This window comes from Sinocyclocheilus grahami, unplaced genomic scaffold (assembly GCF_001515645.1).
Source record: "Sinocyclocheilus grahami isolate Dianchi unplaced genomic scaffold, SAMN03320097.WGS_v1.1 scaffold637.1, whole genome shotgun sequence".
In the NCBI taxonomy this organism is placed as follows: Eukaryota; Metazoa; Chordata; class Actinopteri; order Cypriniformes; family Cyprinidae; genus Sinocyclocheilus; species Sinocyclocheilus grahami.
In genome coordinates, this window is record NW_015505816.1 from 439,265 (window position 1) to 452,398 (window position 13,134).

The 13,134-nt window shown below is 36.8% G+C and overlaps 1 protein-coding gene across 1 annotated transcript; it reads left to right on the top strand.

Moving 5' to 3' along the window:
- The first annotated feature begins 1,061 nt into the window (after window positions 1–1,061).
- Window positions 1,062–11,445, top strand: LOC107558232 (protein-L-isoaspartate O-methyltransferase domain-containing protein 2-like). The gene is made up of 6 exons (XM_016241860.1): window positions 1,062–1,214; window positions 4,318–4,676; window positions 5,418–5,520; window positions 5,606–5,777; window positions 6,228–6,351; window positions 10,310–11,445. Exons 2-6 carry the CDS (start codon window positions 4,370–4,372, stop codon window positions 10,792–10,794), a joined length of 1,191 nt encoding a protein of 396 aa, XP_016097346.1. The 5' UTR covers window positions 1,062–1,214; window positions 4,318–4,369; the 3' UTR covers window positions 10,795–11,445.
- Window positions 11,446–13,134: the final 1,689 nt, after the last annotated feature.

The window sequence follows — 13,134 nt, forward strand, 5'->3', positions numbered from 1 at the left end:
ATAGACTGACAACAAACAAATGGAAGTATGCCACCATTTGTAAATCTAAGCTTTTTACATTCTGACCTCTGCTGGAGACAAAGCAACACTTCCACACTCAAAACAATACTATCTCAGCATAAATGATTCAAATGAAACTTTACAGCGGTGTCTAATAACGACACTCGTTTCAGAAGTGGGGTGAAATGATATCCGCATTGCTAATCATAGTACCTGACAAATATATTTATTTGACTGCATTTAGATAAATAAGGCTAAATCTACAGGTGCTTAAAAAGTTTGGAAGCATCAATTATTTGCGCCAAATGATTTTATTGAACCATCATAACAATAAGGAGAAAAATATGAAAATAACTGTCCTTTGAGTGCTCTGACACGAATATCAAATTGTGTATGAGGGATTTTGACTGTATGTTCTACTGGTGTTTTGTTCGTGAACGAATATGTACTTGAATGAATCTTTTTCATGCAGTGGACGCATTTTATTCACTGTTGTGTCCTACCTTCGATAGAGAGCGATCTGTGAAGAAGCATTTGTCAGGTCGACGAGTCTGTGTTTGGAGTCTGAACAAGATTCGGAGCGGAATTTTGTGTCTGACCGACTGAACGAGTCTTTGTTGTCTTGTTGGATAAAATGGAGAAAGAAAATGGTACAGTAGATATTATATTATCAAAAAACGCTTATTATACTTTTCATAAATTTTAATAAAGTATAAGACCGTTGGAACGAATGACAGAATGTAATGAATCTTTTAAAGAATCAATTGAATGAACGATTCATTGACTCACAACACAGAATCGAAAACTCTCTGATTGCCTCAGGCGAAACAATGACGACTACTCAACCACTACTATTGTTTCTCCCTTTTTTTTTTGTATTTTTAAATGCCATGTGTGTTTCGTATGTTGTTGTTGTTTTTTAAACAAACCAACGCTTGAATCTCAATTTAAACGAATCTTTTTGGTGAAACGATTTAAAAGAATCGAGTCACTAAGATGAATCGAATCTCCACGAAATGCAGCGACGACGCATTGGACGTCTTCGTGCGTGTGACGTCAGCGCGTCAGCTGGTTTATGTTTACATCGCATCGATTTTTTCGCAGTCAAGCTAGACCTTAGTGTGCCCGGATCCAAATACACGACATACGCGATAATGTAATCGATGGACATTGCTGGTTTGCACGAGACAACCGCTGAGGTCCGAAATCACACGGTAAGATGATGTAGACTGCGCCGCGGCAATGAGTGCCAGTTTGGCGGAGACTCTTTTGTTTATGTCGGGGGTTGTGTAAAGCCTCTCCTCGTGCATAGACAGACTGCAGTTAACTGTTGTTAAATGCATTCAATAGACGTGACCTACATATGACGGTTTCTGGGTTACAACACGCGCGTAATTTTGCGCGAATACGTTTACGTTTTCTCGCTGCTCTGTTTACAGATGTGTTTTCCTCGTGTCGTGTAACGCGATTGGTTTGCTACTGTTTTGCTGAATGTGATGGTCGGTTCCATGTGTCAAAAACACAGTGCTGTGGTGTCACATGCTACACGGTTGTCCGTTATAAATAGTTGACGGGTGCCATCACGACCTCAATAGTTCATTTGTTAGATTAAATGACAAAGAGATAGACTTTGTGATATAATGCACATTTTATAGCGAGTTCGATTTTAATGTCTCATTGAAACTTATCTGGCAAGTAAAAGAAGCGACCAGCCCACCATTTTGCATTCCTGATATTTTAGTCTGTGGTGCTTTTGTTGTTACTTAAGTTGACCTGTAATAACCAGTGTTGGGGAAAGCTACTTTTAAAAGTAATGCATTACAATATTGCATTACTCCCTAAAAAAGTAACTAATTACGTTACTTAGTTACTTTTTATGGAAAGTAATGCGTTATATTACTTTTGCGTTACTTTCGCGTTACTTTTTAAATATAAGCAGGGCTTGATTGTTTTTAATATAAGAAGTTCCATTTATAGCAAATATAAAAGCCCTTTCACAGCAAAAAGTGTACTGAATAAACCTCAGGCTGAAGCAAAAGTAAATTCACGTCTGTACAGTAGAACGCAGGAGAAGAAACACTCTTCAGCGATAAAAAAACAAAGCACAATTGTTAGTTTATCTAAAGTCATTTTTGCTTTATTAGTATAGATTAGATTAGATACATTTGTGTTATTTAAGTGGGTGGGATGAGTGGGATGAATTAATGCACATTCACATTTAGTGTAGAACTAGAGTAACATCATGTTCACACAGCACACACAACGCCTCTGATTTCTCCCAATATGGGGACAGGAGAGCTGTCAGTCAATAAATGGGAAAAGAGTAACTGGCATTACTTTTTTGAAAAAGTAACTCAGATATTTTCTTGCAAATTAAAAAAGTAATGCGTTACTTTACTAGTTACTTGAAAAAAGTAATCTGATTACGTAACTCGCATTACTTGTAATGAGTTACCCCCAACACTGATAATAAGTCTGTCACATTTAACATATGTGTGGATTGTTAACATGTCCTGCTATTGTTTTGTTAAAATCTATATTAAACCAAACAATACTGAACAATGCTATTTTACAATTATGCATGTATCTTTTAAAAGCTCATATTTTCCCAGCACATTCATTTTATATATTTATTTTACTCCATTGATAGCCCAGTTGAAACAAAAACAATAAAGTTAAAGTATGTGTTGTATTTCTGGTCAGAATTGTAAATGTAGGGAAAATGTATCAAAATATGGGGTACGTTTTTAGTTTTTAAATAAAGAAATCAATACTTTTATTCAGCAAGTACTCAAAAAATTGATCAAAAGTGACAGTAAAGACATTTAAAATGTTACACAATATTTATATTTCAAAGAAATGTTCTTTTAAAATTCTATTCATCAAATAATCATGGAATAAGATCAAACTCATTGAATAAAATGGTTGAAATGGTACAAAACTTACAAGAAATGATAAACAGTAACAGCACCAAAAATGTACACTTTCACATATGCATTCATCTAAATTTGAGCCTAAATTCTGGATTTTTTAAAAGTTCATAAGCATGTAATGTGTCAGCTACCCATGTGCTTTGTCTGCTTGCCAAAATGACAAACAAACCATATCTCTGCTTTAAATGGAGGCGCTGCCAAGAGTTTGAGTCGGGACGCAACAGTGTGCCACTTTTTACTTGGCATTGTCTGACCTCTAAAATTAGAGTGTGAGGGAAGGAGTTGAAGGCGAGTGGGAGTCTTATTGTGAAGTTTGTTGGCAAATTAGCTCACCTCAGATATCCGACATGCTGGGACTCATTAAAGATTTAGCTGTCTTAATTATCATGCTTTGCTTTCTTCCCACCTGCTAGACAACAGTCTGTTGGAGGTGTCATTTACGACTAAATAAAACATGATCCTAAAACGGTTATTATTAATATTATATATATATATAACAAAATATGGGGTACGTTTTTAAATAAAGAAATCAATACTTTTATTCAGCAAGTACTCAAAAAATTGATCAAAAGTGACAGTAAAGACATTTAAAATGTTACACAATATTTATATTTCAAAGAAATGTTCTTTTAAAATTCTATTCATCAAATAATCATGGAATAAGATCAAACTCATTGAATAAAATGGTTGAAATGGTACAAAACTTACAAGAAATGATAAACAGTAACAGCACCAAAAATGTACACTTTCACATATGCATTCATCTAAATTTGAGCCTAAATTCTGGATTTTTTAAAAGTTCATAAGCATGTAATGTGTCAGCTACCCATGTGCTTTGTCTGCTTGCCAAAATGACAAACAAACCATATCTCTGCTTTAAATGGAGGCGCTGCCAAGAGTTTGAGTCGGGACGCAACAGTGTGCCACTTTTTACTTGGCATTGTCTGACCTCTAAAATTAGAGTGTGAGGGAAGGAGTTGAAGGCGAGTGGGAGTCTTATTGTGAAGTTTGTTGGCAAATTAGCTCACCTCAGATATCCGACATGCTGGGACTCATTAAAGATTTAGCTGTCTTAATTATCATGCTTTGCTTTCTTCCCACCTGCTAGACAACAGTCTGTTGGAGGTGTCATTTACGACTAAATAAAACATGATCCTAAAACGGTTATTATTAATATTATATATATATATATATATATGTGTGTGTGTGTGTGTGTGTGTGTGTTGTCCGATTAGGAATTCTTCATGTTTGTTATTTAATATATCAGATTCTGTGTTTGTTTATACGTAAATAGTATATAGTATAAAGCTCAATAAGATCGTTCTACCATTGTATTGTCAACTTACTCTGGGTTTGCTCTGAGATGTTTTGCTTTTCCCTCCAGACAGTGACGGGCACACCTCAGGACTGTCTTTAGAAGCTCTTCTGCTGTCATCATGGGTGGAGCCGTCAGCGCGGGTGAAGATAACGATGAGCTGATTGACAACCTGAAGGAGGCTCATTACATCCGCTCAGAACTGGTGGAGAGGGCCTTCAGAGCCATTGACAGAGTGGACTATTACCTGGAGGAGTACCGTGACAGTGCATATAAAGACCTGGCCTGGAGGCATGGAAACCTCCATCTGTCTGCTCCATGTATCTACTCGGAGGTGATGGAGGCCTTGGACCTGCAGCCTGGCCTGTCTTTTCTCAATCTGGGCAGTGGGACGGGTTATCTCAGCACCATGGTGGGCCTTATACTGGGTGAGTGTATTTGCACTGCAAAAAAAACTTTTTATTTATTGGCATATTTGTCTTGTTTTCAAGTAATCTTTAAAACGATACATTTAGTTGAGAAACGAAATTGTGTAATGCTAAAACTTTACATTAAGAGAATATAAACTACTGTTGAAAAGTTTGGGGTCGGTATGATTTTTTAAAAATGTTTTTGAATGAAGGCTCACGAAGGCTGCATTTATTTGATCAAAAAATAAAGTTAACAGTGATATTGTGAAATGTTATTACAATTTTAAATAACTCTTTTCTATTTTAATATTTCAAAAGGCAATTTATTTAAATGTAATGATTTTTTTAGCAGTCATTACTCCAGTGTTCAGTGTCACATGATCCTTCAGAAATCGTTCTAATATACTGATTTGATGCTCAAGAAACATTTATTGTTATTATCAATGTTCAAAATGCTCAATGATTTTTTTTTGTGTGTGTGTTTTTATTTGGAGAATTTTTTTGTAACATTATAAATGCCTGCACTGACACTTTTGACCAATTGAATGTGCCCTTGTGGACTACAAGTAATCATTTCTTTAAAAATCTTACTGACCCTCAAACCTTTTTAGTGGATCTTGAATTTATATATTTCTTAACCAATTCACGATTTTTTATTTAATTTTTTTGTTATCCTTTTATTCTAGTTCACTTTTATTTGTAGTTTACCTAAAAATACATATTTAATATAAAAATACATATCTGTCATTCTATCCCCAGGTCCGTTTGGTGTGAATCACGGTGTGGAACTGCATGCGGATGTGGTTGATTATGCATATGAGAAACTTGACCACTTTATTAAAGCCAGCGACAGCTTTGACAAGTGAGCCATTTCCTGGGATGCAGCTTTACATATGCTTTTAATTGTCCATTTTCTTTAATGACTTGATTTTGTTTAATGATCACAGGTTTGAGTTCTGTGAGCCGACCTTTGTGGTGGGAAACTGTCTGGAGATCCCTCCGGAGAGCCGGCAGTATGACAGGGTGTACTGTGGAGCAGGAGTTCAGAAAGAGTATGAGAACTACATGAAGAACCTGCTAAAGGTTGGCGGGATCTTAGTTCTCCCCCTGGAGGAGAAGGTGGGTGCATCAAGTTAATGTGTTCTTATTGCACAGCAGGTTTTAAGGGAGACTTTGATGAATTTAGTTGTCTTTCTTGTGTTGACATTTCCTGACATATAGAATGGCTTTAGGCTCAGTTTATTGGGAAATATTTGGAAAAGAGCATGTGTGCAAGATGAGCATTTAATATTTTTGGCCCATTTTTCTGTGAGGAAAAGACTGTGAAGTTTACACGTTTGTATTTGTAAAAAAAAAAAAGAAGAGGAAATGCATGACTTCAAAACTAAAAGACATTGAAGCCATAAAACGAATACTTTGATTTCATGGTGTCCCAAAGTCCCATTTTTTTATTTCAATGTATTTGCATTTTACTCACACAAAATCAATGTACACAGTACACACAAGTGTAATTAGTATTCACATGGGATGATGTGTAATTAGTGTAATTAATTAGAAACTCTTTTGCAGTTGACCAAGATCACCCGCACAGGTCAGAGCTCCTGGGAGACCAAGAAAATCATCGCTGTGACCTTTGCCCCACTCGTCCAGCCCAAACAGAATGTCAATGGCAGACCTAGGAGTGTTCCTTTACGTGAGTCCAGTACAAACAAGGACACTAATTGCAAATGATTTTTCACACCAAAACTATTTACACCAAGGCCAATGAGTATTTGTATATCCCAATTAAAGCAAATCTCTGATAATTTACATGCTGTCATACAAAATACAACCCATTACTACAGTGTAAAGGGTAATTCACACCCACAACTATAAATGTAGCAATAACTATAATTATAGAGTTAGAATAACCATGCTAACCATGCATATAGCTCACTTCTAACGAGCTGGCATGAGGACTGGATTAACCGCTGGGCTACATCATGTGTCATTCACCGGTGAGAAAACTTTAAAAGTACTGCAATACCAGGAAGGAAGATCGGGTTGTTTATGTTTTTGACTGCCATTCTCACTCTGTCTGCTCAGCGTGCGTGAACGCGCTGATGACGTATCCTGTCTGCGCGAACCCGGTGCGCAGAGGTATGCAAATACATATGTTGACAGGCAGGTAGGAAAGCCAATTAAAACGTAGCAATAACTATAATTATAGAGTTAGAATAACCATGCTAACCATGCATGTAGCTCATGCATGTAGCTTCTAACGAGCTGGCATGAGGACTGGATTAACCGCTGGGCTACATCATGTGTCATTCACCGGTGAGAAAACTTTAAAAGTACTGCAATACCAGGAAGGAAGATCGGGTTGTTTATGTTTTTGACTGCCATTCTCACTCTGTCTGCTCAGCGTGCGTGAACGCGCTGATGACGTATCCTGTCTGCGCGAACCCGGTGCGCAGAGGTATGCAAATACATACGTTGACAGGCAGGTAGGAAAGCCAATTAAAACGCTCGGACCGAGCGTTTTGATTGGACGAACATTTCTTGATCCTACGCCTTCCTCAGAAAATATAAATACAGACAAATACATTTAGACCACTTAACTTAATGATTGCTATCGGGATGTGAAGAGACTTTCAACCAGCATAACAAAAAAATGTTTCTGAAGACAATCACCTATTGCACCTTTAACAACACAGATACGATATTGTTGGAATCAATTTCATAAACATTTTTCTCCAGCTGATGAATGACAAAAAGCTCACGTCACCACAGCTCACGTTTATAATAGATAGAATGTTATTGTCTGTTGGTGTGGACGCTTATATAGTTATTGTTGATGTAAACAGGCCCTATTTAGAAATTTTGGCTTTTATTTTAAATCTCAAAATAATTTTTTCCCCCTTGTGAATCCTTTATATTTTTACACTAAGACGTATTCTGGGAAAAAAAGAAAATTACCATTGTGAAAAACAGAGTGATCGCAGTACAAAATTACCTAAATATATTATTTACAATAATCTTGTTACAAATTCTTGGTGTGAAGAGGCCTTCATTCTCTTGTATTAGTAATTATGACTACTTAAAAAACATTGACAGCCAATCAGAAATCACCTTTTAAGAGCTCCAGCATTTAAAGCAGTCGACAACAAAACCACAGCTCACGTTTATAATAGATAGAATGTTATTGTCTGTTGGTGTGGACGCTTATATAGTTATTGTTGATGTAAACAGGCCCTATTTAGAAATTTTGGCTTTTATTTTAAATCTCAAAATAATTTTTTCCCCCTTGTGAATCCTTTATATTTTTACACTAAGACGTATTCTGGGAAAAAAAGAAAATTACCATTGTGAAAAACAGAGTGATCGCAGTACAAAATTACCTAAATATATTATTTACAATAATCTTGTTACAAATTCTTGGTGTGAAGAGGCCTTCATTCTCTTGTATTAGTAATTATGACTACTTAGGGCATAAAGCATTAACAGTTAATCTTTGAAAAATAAAAAATTTGCAGTTCATGTTCAAATTAAAACATGGAAGAATAATTGTGTGATATTGTAAAAAGTCTTACTTTCCCCTTCCATAAATTAAGGCCTTAAAAAGTTCTTCAATCAGAGCAGAAAGTCTTAAAGTCATGGCATTAAAGGGTTAGTTCACCCAAAAATGAAAATAGCCCATTATTTACTCGCCCTTAAGCCATCCTAGGCGTATATATGACTTCCTTCTATATAGTTATATTAAAAATTGACTTTGATCTTCCAAGCTGTTTAATGACAGTCAGCGGGTGTTGCAGTTCAGCAGTCCAAAAGAAGTGAAATAAAGTGTATCCATGCATAATAAAAAAGTGCCTCACACAGCTCCAGGGGGGTGAACAAAGGCCTCCTGTAGCGAATCGATGCATTTTTGTAAGAAAAATATCCATATTCAAAACATAATAATCACTTTAATCTAGCTTGCGCCAACAGTTGTACACAGAAGCAGCTCCGGGACGATGAGGTATGAGGTCAGCGTTGCGCATGTGCCAGTGAGTTTTGTGAAAAACCAATGCTTGTTAACAGGAGCAAAGGAAGCAAAGTTTCCTTACTTTTGCAAAGGAAAACCAGTCTCCTCTTGGCTTATATCGAAATCCTCCGACATTCTTCTTTAAAAATCCTCGTTTTGTACTTCTAATTAGTGACCGTTGTTTTGTTTTGATCTCTCCCCTGCGCTTCCGCGTGCGTCACTTCTGAGCGGCACATGCGCAAAGCTGACCTCATACGTCATTCCCCCGGAACTGCTTCCAGTGTACAACAGTGAGTGCAAGCTAGATTCAATTGATTATTACGTTTTAAATATGGTTATTTTTCTTAAAAAAAACGCATCGATTCGCTACAGGAGGCCTTTTTTCACCACCCGGAGCCATATGAGGCACTTTTTATTATGGATGGATGTGCTTTATTTCACTTCTTTTGGACTGATGAACTGCAACACCTGCTGACTGCCATTAAACAGCTTGAAAGATCAAAGTCAATTTTTAATATAACTCTGATTGGATTCGTCTGAAAGAAGAAAGTCATATACACCTAGGATGCCGTGAGGGTGAGTAATTCATGGGCTAATTATCATTTTTGGGTGAACTAACCCTTTAAATCTTGCAAGCACCGAGAAAAAAAAAACTATAAAAATATCGAACGTTATATCTGAATTAAGAAACATTCTTAAATCAAGATGCATTTACTTGAGATGTAAATATAAAATAAAGTCTTGAAAAATTAAAGGCAAAATTAAGTGATTTTATGCTTAAAACAAGAACAAATATCTGCCAGTGGTATCTGTGTTTTTCCTCTGAAATAAGTTTAGTTTTCTGAGCCCATTAGCAGACGTTTGTTCTTATTTTAATCATAAATCCACTTCATTTTGATCAGTTTTACAGAAAATAGGACTATCTTTATATCTTATGTCATTTTGATTCTTGACTGAATGTATCTTCATTTAAAAATCTTTAAATATTTGAACTGGAAAACAAGACAAAAATACTCTCTAGACATTTACATTGCATGGTTTAAAAAAATATTTGAAATGTTTTAAAGTATAAATCCTGCAGAAACCCTGTATTATTAAACTTCAAAAATGCTAAACAGGAAACAATATCTCTGCTTTCCTCCACTATAAAAATATCGAACGTTATATCTGAATTAAGAAACATTCTTAAATCAAGATGCATTTACTTGAGATGTAAATATAAAATAAAGTCTTGAAAAATTAAAGGCAAAATTAAGTGATTTTATGTTTAAAACAAGAACAAATATCTGCCAGTGGTATCTGTGTTTTTCCTCTGAAATAAGTTGTTTTCTGAGCCCATTAGCAGACGTTTGTTCTTATTTTAATCATAAATCCACTTCATTTTGATCAGTTTTACAGAAAATAGGACTATCTTTATATCTTATGTCATTTTGATTCTTGACTGAATGTATCTTCATTTAAAAATCTTTAAATATTTGAACTGGAAAACAAGACAAAAATACTCTCTAGACATTTACATTGCATGGTTTAAAAAAATATTTGAAATGTTTTAAAGTATAAATCCTGCAGAAACCCTGTATTATTAAACTTCAAAAATGCTAAACAGGAAACAATATCTCTGCTTTCCTCCTCATTTTCTACTTTGCAGCCATTTTTGAGGTGCGGACATTGCAGGACCTGTCCCGGATTGCTATTCGCCACACTCTGCGGCAGCCTATTGCTATGGGGGAAGGACGCTTAAAGAGACGGGTGTCTTTCCCAGGGGCCCGGGCCATGCACCGCTACGGGCCCCGCTTCGAACGCCGCCGCTTCTGCCGCCGTTTCTACCGCCAGTGCGTCAGCTCCATGGTTCTCCACGACTCCATGATTCCCACAGCCATGGACGATTGCAACTACCCTGGAGGGGTGGAAGAGGAAGAAGAGGAAGTGGAGGAGGAAGAGGAAAGGGGTTGTCGCCGAGTGAGAGAAGACCTGACCGAGGAGGACGAGGAAGGATGCGGCACCGAAGAGGAGAAAACCAAAAGTGGCTGTGCTCGTGCAGAGCCTCCCGTTAATATTCTGAGGGAGAAGATTCTAAGACTCCCGTTACCTGAACCCCTGAAGATGTATCTGCTGTATTACAGGGAGAAATGAGACGTGGCGAGAGATAATATGTGCGGTGTAGCGCTAAGACGATTAGACGTGAAGAAAAGCCTTTCTCTTCTTCCTCCTCCTCTCAACTGGATTTGCATGACAATTAAGTCCTCAATTAATGACATCATGATATCCATATCCCTTTGAGAAGCAATGCTCCTTGATTCGGGATGTACAGAGATGGAACTGAAGGACTGAGCTCATTTCCCAAATAATCAATGTCGCCTGAGCTCATGCAGCTCTTTTTTAATTCAGTTTTCCCCTCAATTGAGATGATCAAAGTGTATGATACGTTACATTGTCCCTGTGGGAAATGCTTGTTGCTGTGAGCTCTTTTAGAGTAGCGTCACTTTGGGAAGTGGCATAGTTTGACACGGTGGATTGAAAAAAAATGTATAGCTTTAGGTCACATTTACCCTAGCTTGGTGAAATCCAGTCATTTCAATAGGAATCTGCGCGACTGGGAGTTTCGCGCAAGGATGGAAAAGTTCCTCACGCAGATTTCGCTCATGTTCATGCTGGTCAAGCGAATTCCCCTCAACCAAAAGTAAGCTGCTTGGTTTGAAGTGACTTCTGTGTGAACGGTGCTTCATGCAATTGGAGTTTCGTGCGAGCAGTGTTGGGCAAGTTACTCTGTAAATGTAATCAAATGACTGATTACTCCTTTTTAAAAAGTAATCACGTTACTATTCTGATTACTTTATTTCAAAAGTAATTAATAGTTAGTTACATTACTAATTATGTTACTTTTTTCTCCATGAAATTTATGAAATCCCAGCATACAGCGATTACGAAAAAGTTCCTCATGCAGATTTCGTCAAAGTTGGTAACGCGAGTTTGCCATGTTGACTTAAAAAACTGCTTGGTTTGAAAGTGACTTCTGTTCTGACATTGGACTTTCTTTGCCTGCGAAATTTCGCTAATGTGGCCGCACCTTTACACGAGACCCCAAAGTTGGCCCTCCACTGTTGAACTCTTTACCTTGCCTCTACTTCGTTCTCTAAAATACTGAATAACGTCTGCATGTGTACTGCCATAGCGCACCCGCATTTTGTCAGTATTGGAGTTTGAGGTGTATGATGCATTTTATCATGTAATTTCAATTACCATTGCTGGTAGCGTTACATTTGACACGGCATTGTAACTTTATTCCACACTCGTATGAAGGCAGACATGGTTTTTGCACCCCGTTACTACAGAATCATTGTCATATCGCAAGCTTTACAAATAATATTGTAAAGGTTGTGTGAAAATAAACAGAAGCATTTTTAGTTAAATTCTATTTATTGGTAATCGCCAAAAATTCAAGGTATATGAAGCACTTGGGTATTTTTCACGAATTCCAACCGTTGTGCTCAGAATCTTTGGCCCTACTCAGGAATACTTTAGAAAAACATTTTATTTCGTGTTTTTTTTTCTTCTTCACAGAACAAAAAGACCAAAATGTTAGGACCTTTCTATTTTTTGACCAAAAATGTTGAAAATGATCTGCTTTTTATATATCTCAGTGGTGGTAAAACGATCTCTGTACAGGAAGACTATTCTGAGCATACAATGGTTGGATCTGGTGTAACAGGGTTAAAAAGAACATTTAATTTAAACAGTTTATATGTGAATTCCATAAAATAAGGCATTTTGTTGTATTAATTTGTGTTTGAAGTCTTCCCTCCTGTGGCCGATAATGGTACTGCAAATGTAGTATTTTGTCCCTCTTCTCTTTCCGTATCGCAGCAGATTTGAGTGTTACTGCTGCGGGTATGCACGATTTTTCATGCTCTGTCTCATTAACGTATTAACTGTGAAGATAATATGTTTTAAGCGAATGTTTTCGACGCAATTGATTGCATTTATGTATTTGAACATGTTAGCCCAGGTTCGATTTCTACACATTTCAGCAGTTCAGGAGCATTTTTCTTTAGTTCTCCTTGAGGAGACCAATGCTTAGGTAGCCCATATAATTCATGATATTATCACAAGGAAAGTCTTTACTCATCTGACGTACAAGCATATCTACCAGGTTTTGCTTGAAACGATTGTGTGCTTGTAGGTGACAGAACCTTCAATAAAGTTTGAGTTTGCACACCGGACAGCACATTACTTCTGTTTCTGTTCATTTAATGTGTATTTGCAGTATGCCACTGAAATTCCAAAACTTAAGTGTTTTATTAAGTGGAAATAATGCATAATTTGAACACTGGCATTTACTGAAAATGGAGAATCCAGAATTAGGACGTTTAACCAGGGGCACTGCTATGGTTTCCAGGCCCCCTGAACATCATATTGACTCATCAAAAAAATACTATTATTTATCGCAACAAGAATTGAAAGCTAATGCTTCAG

Coding starts and splice junctions, on each gene's coding strand:
- LOC107558232 (XM_016241860.1), top strand. CDS start 4,370: ATGGGTGGAGCCGTCAGCGCGGGTGAAGATAACGATGAGCTGATTGAC. Junction 5,521..5,605: donor GCCAGCGACAGCTTTGACAA/GTGAGCCATTTC, acceptor TAATGATCACAG/GTTTGAGTTCTGTGAGCCGA. Junction 6,352..10,309: donor ACCTAGGAGTGTTCCTTTAC/GTGAGTCCAGTA, acceptor TCTACTTTGCAG/CCATTTTTGAGGTGCGGACA.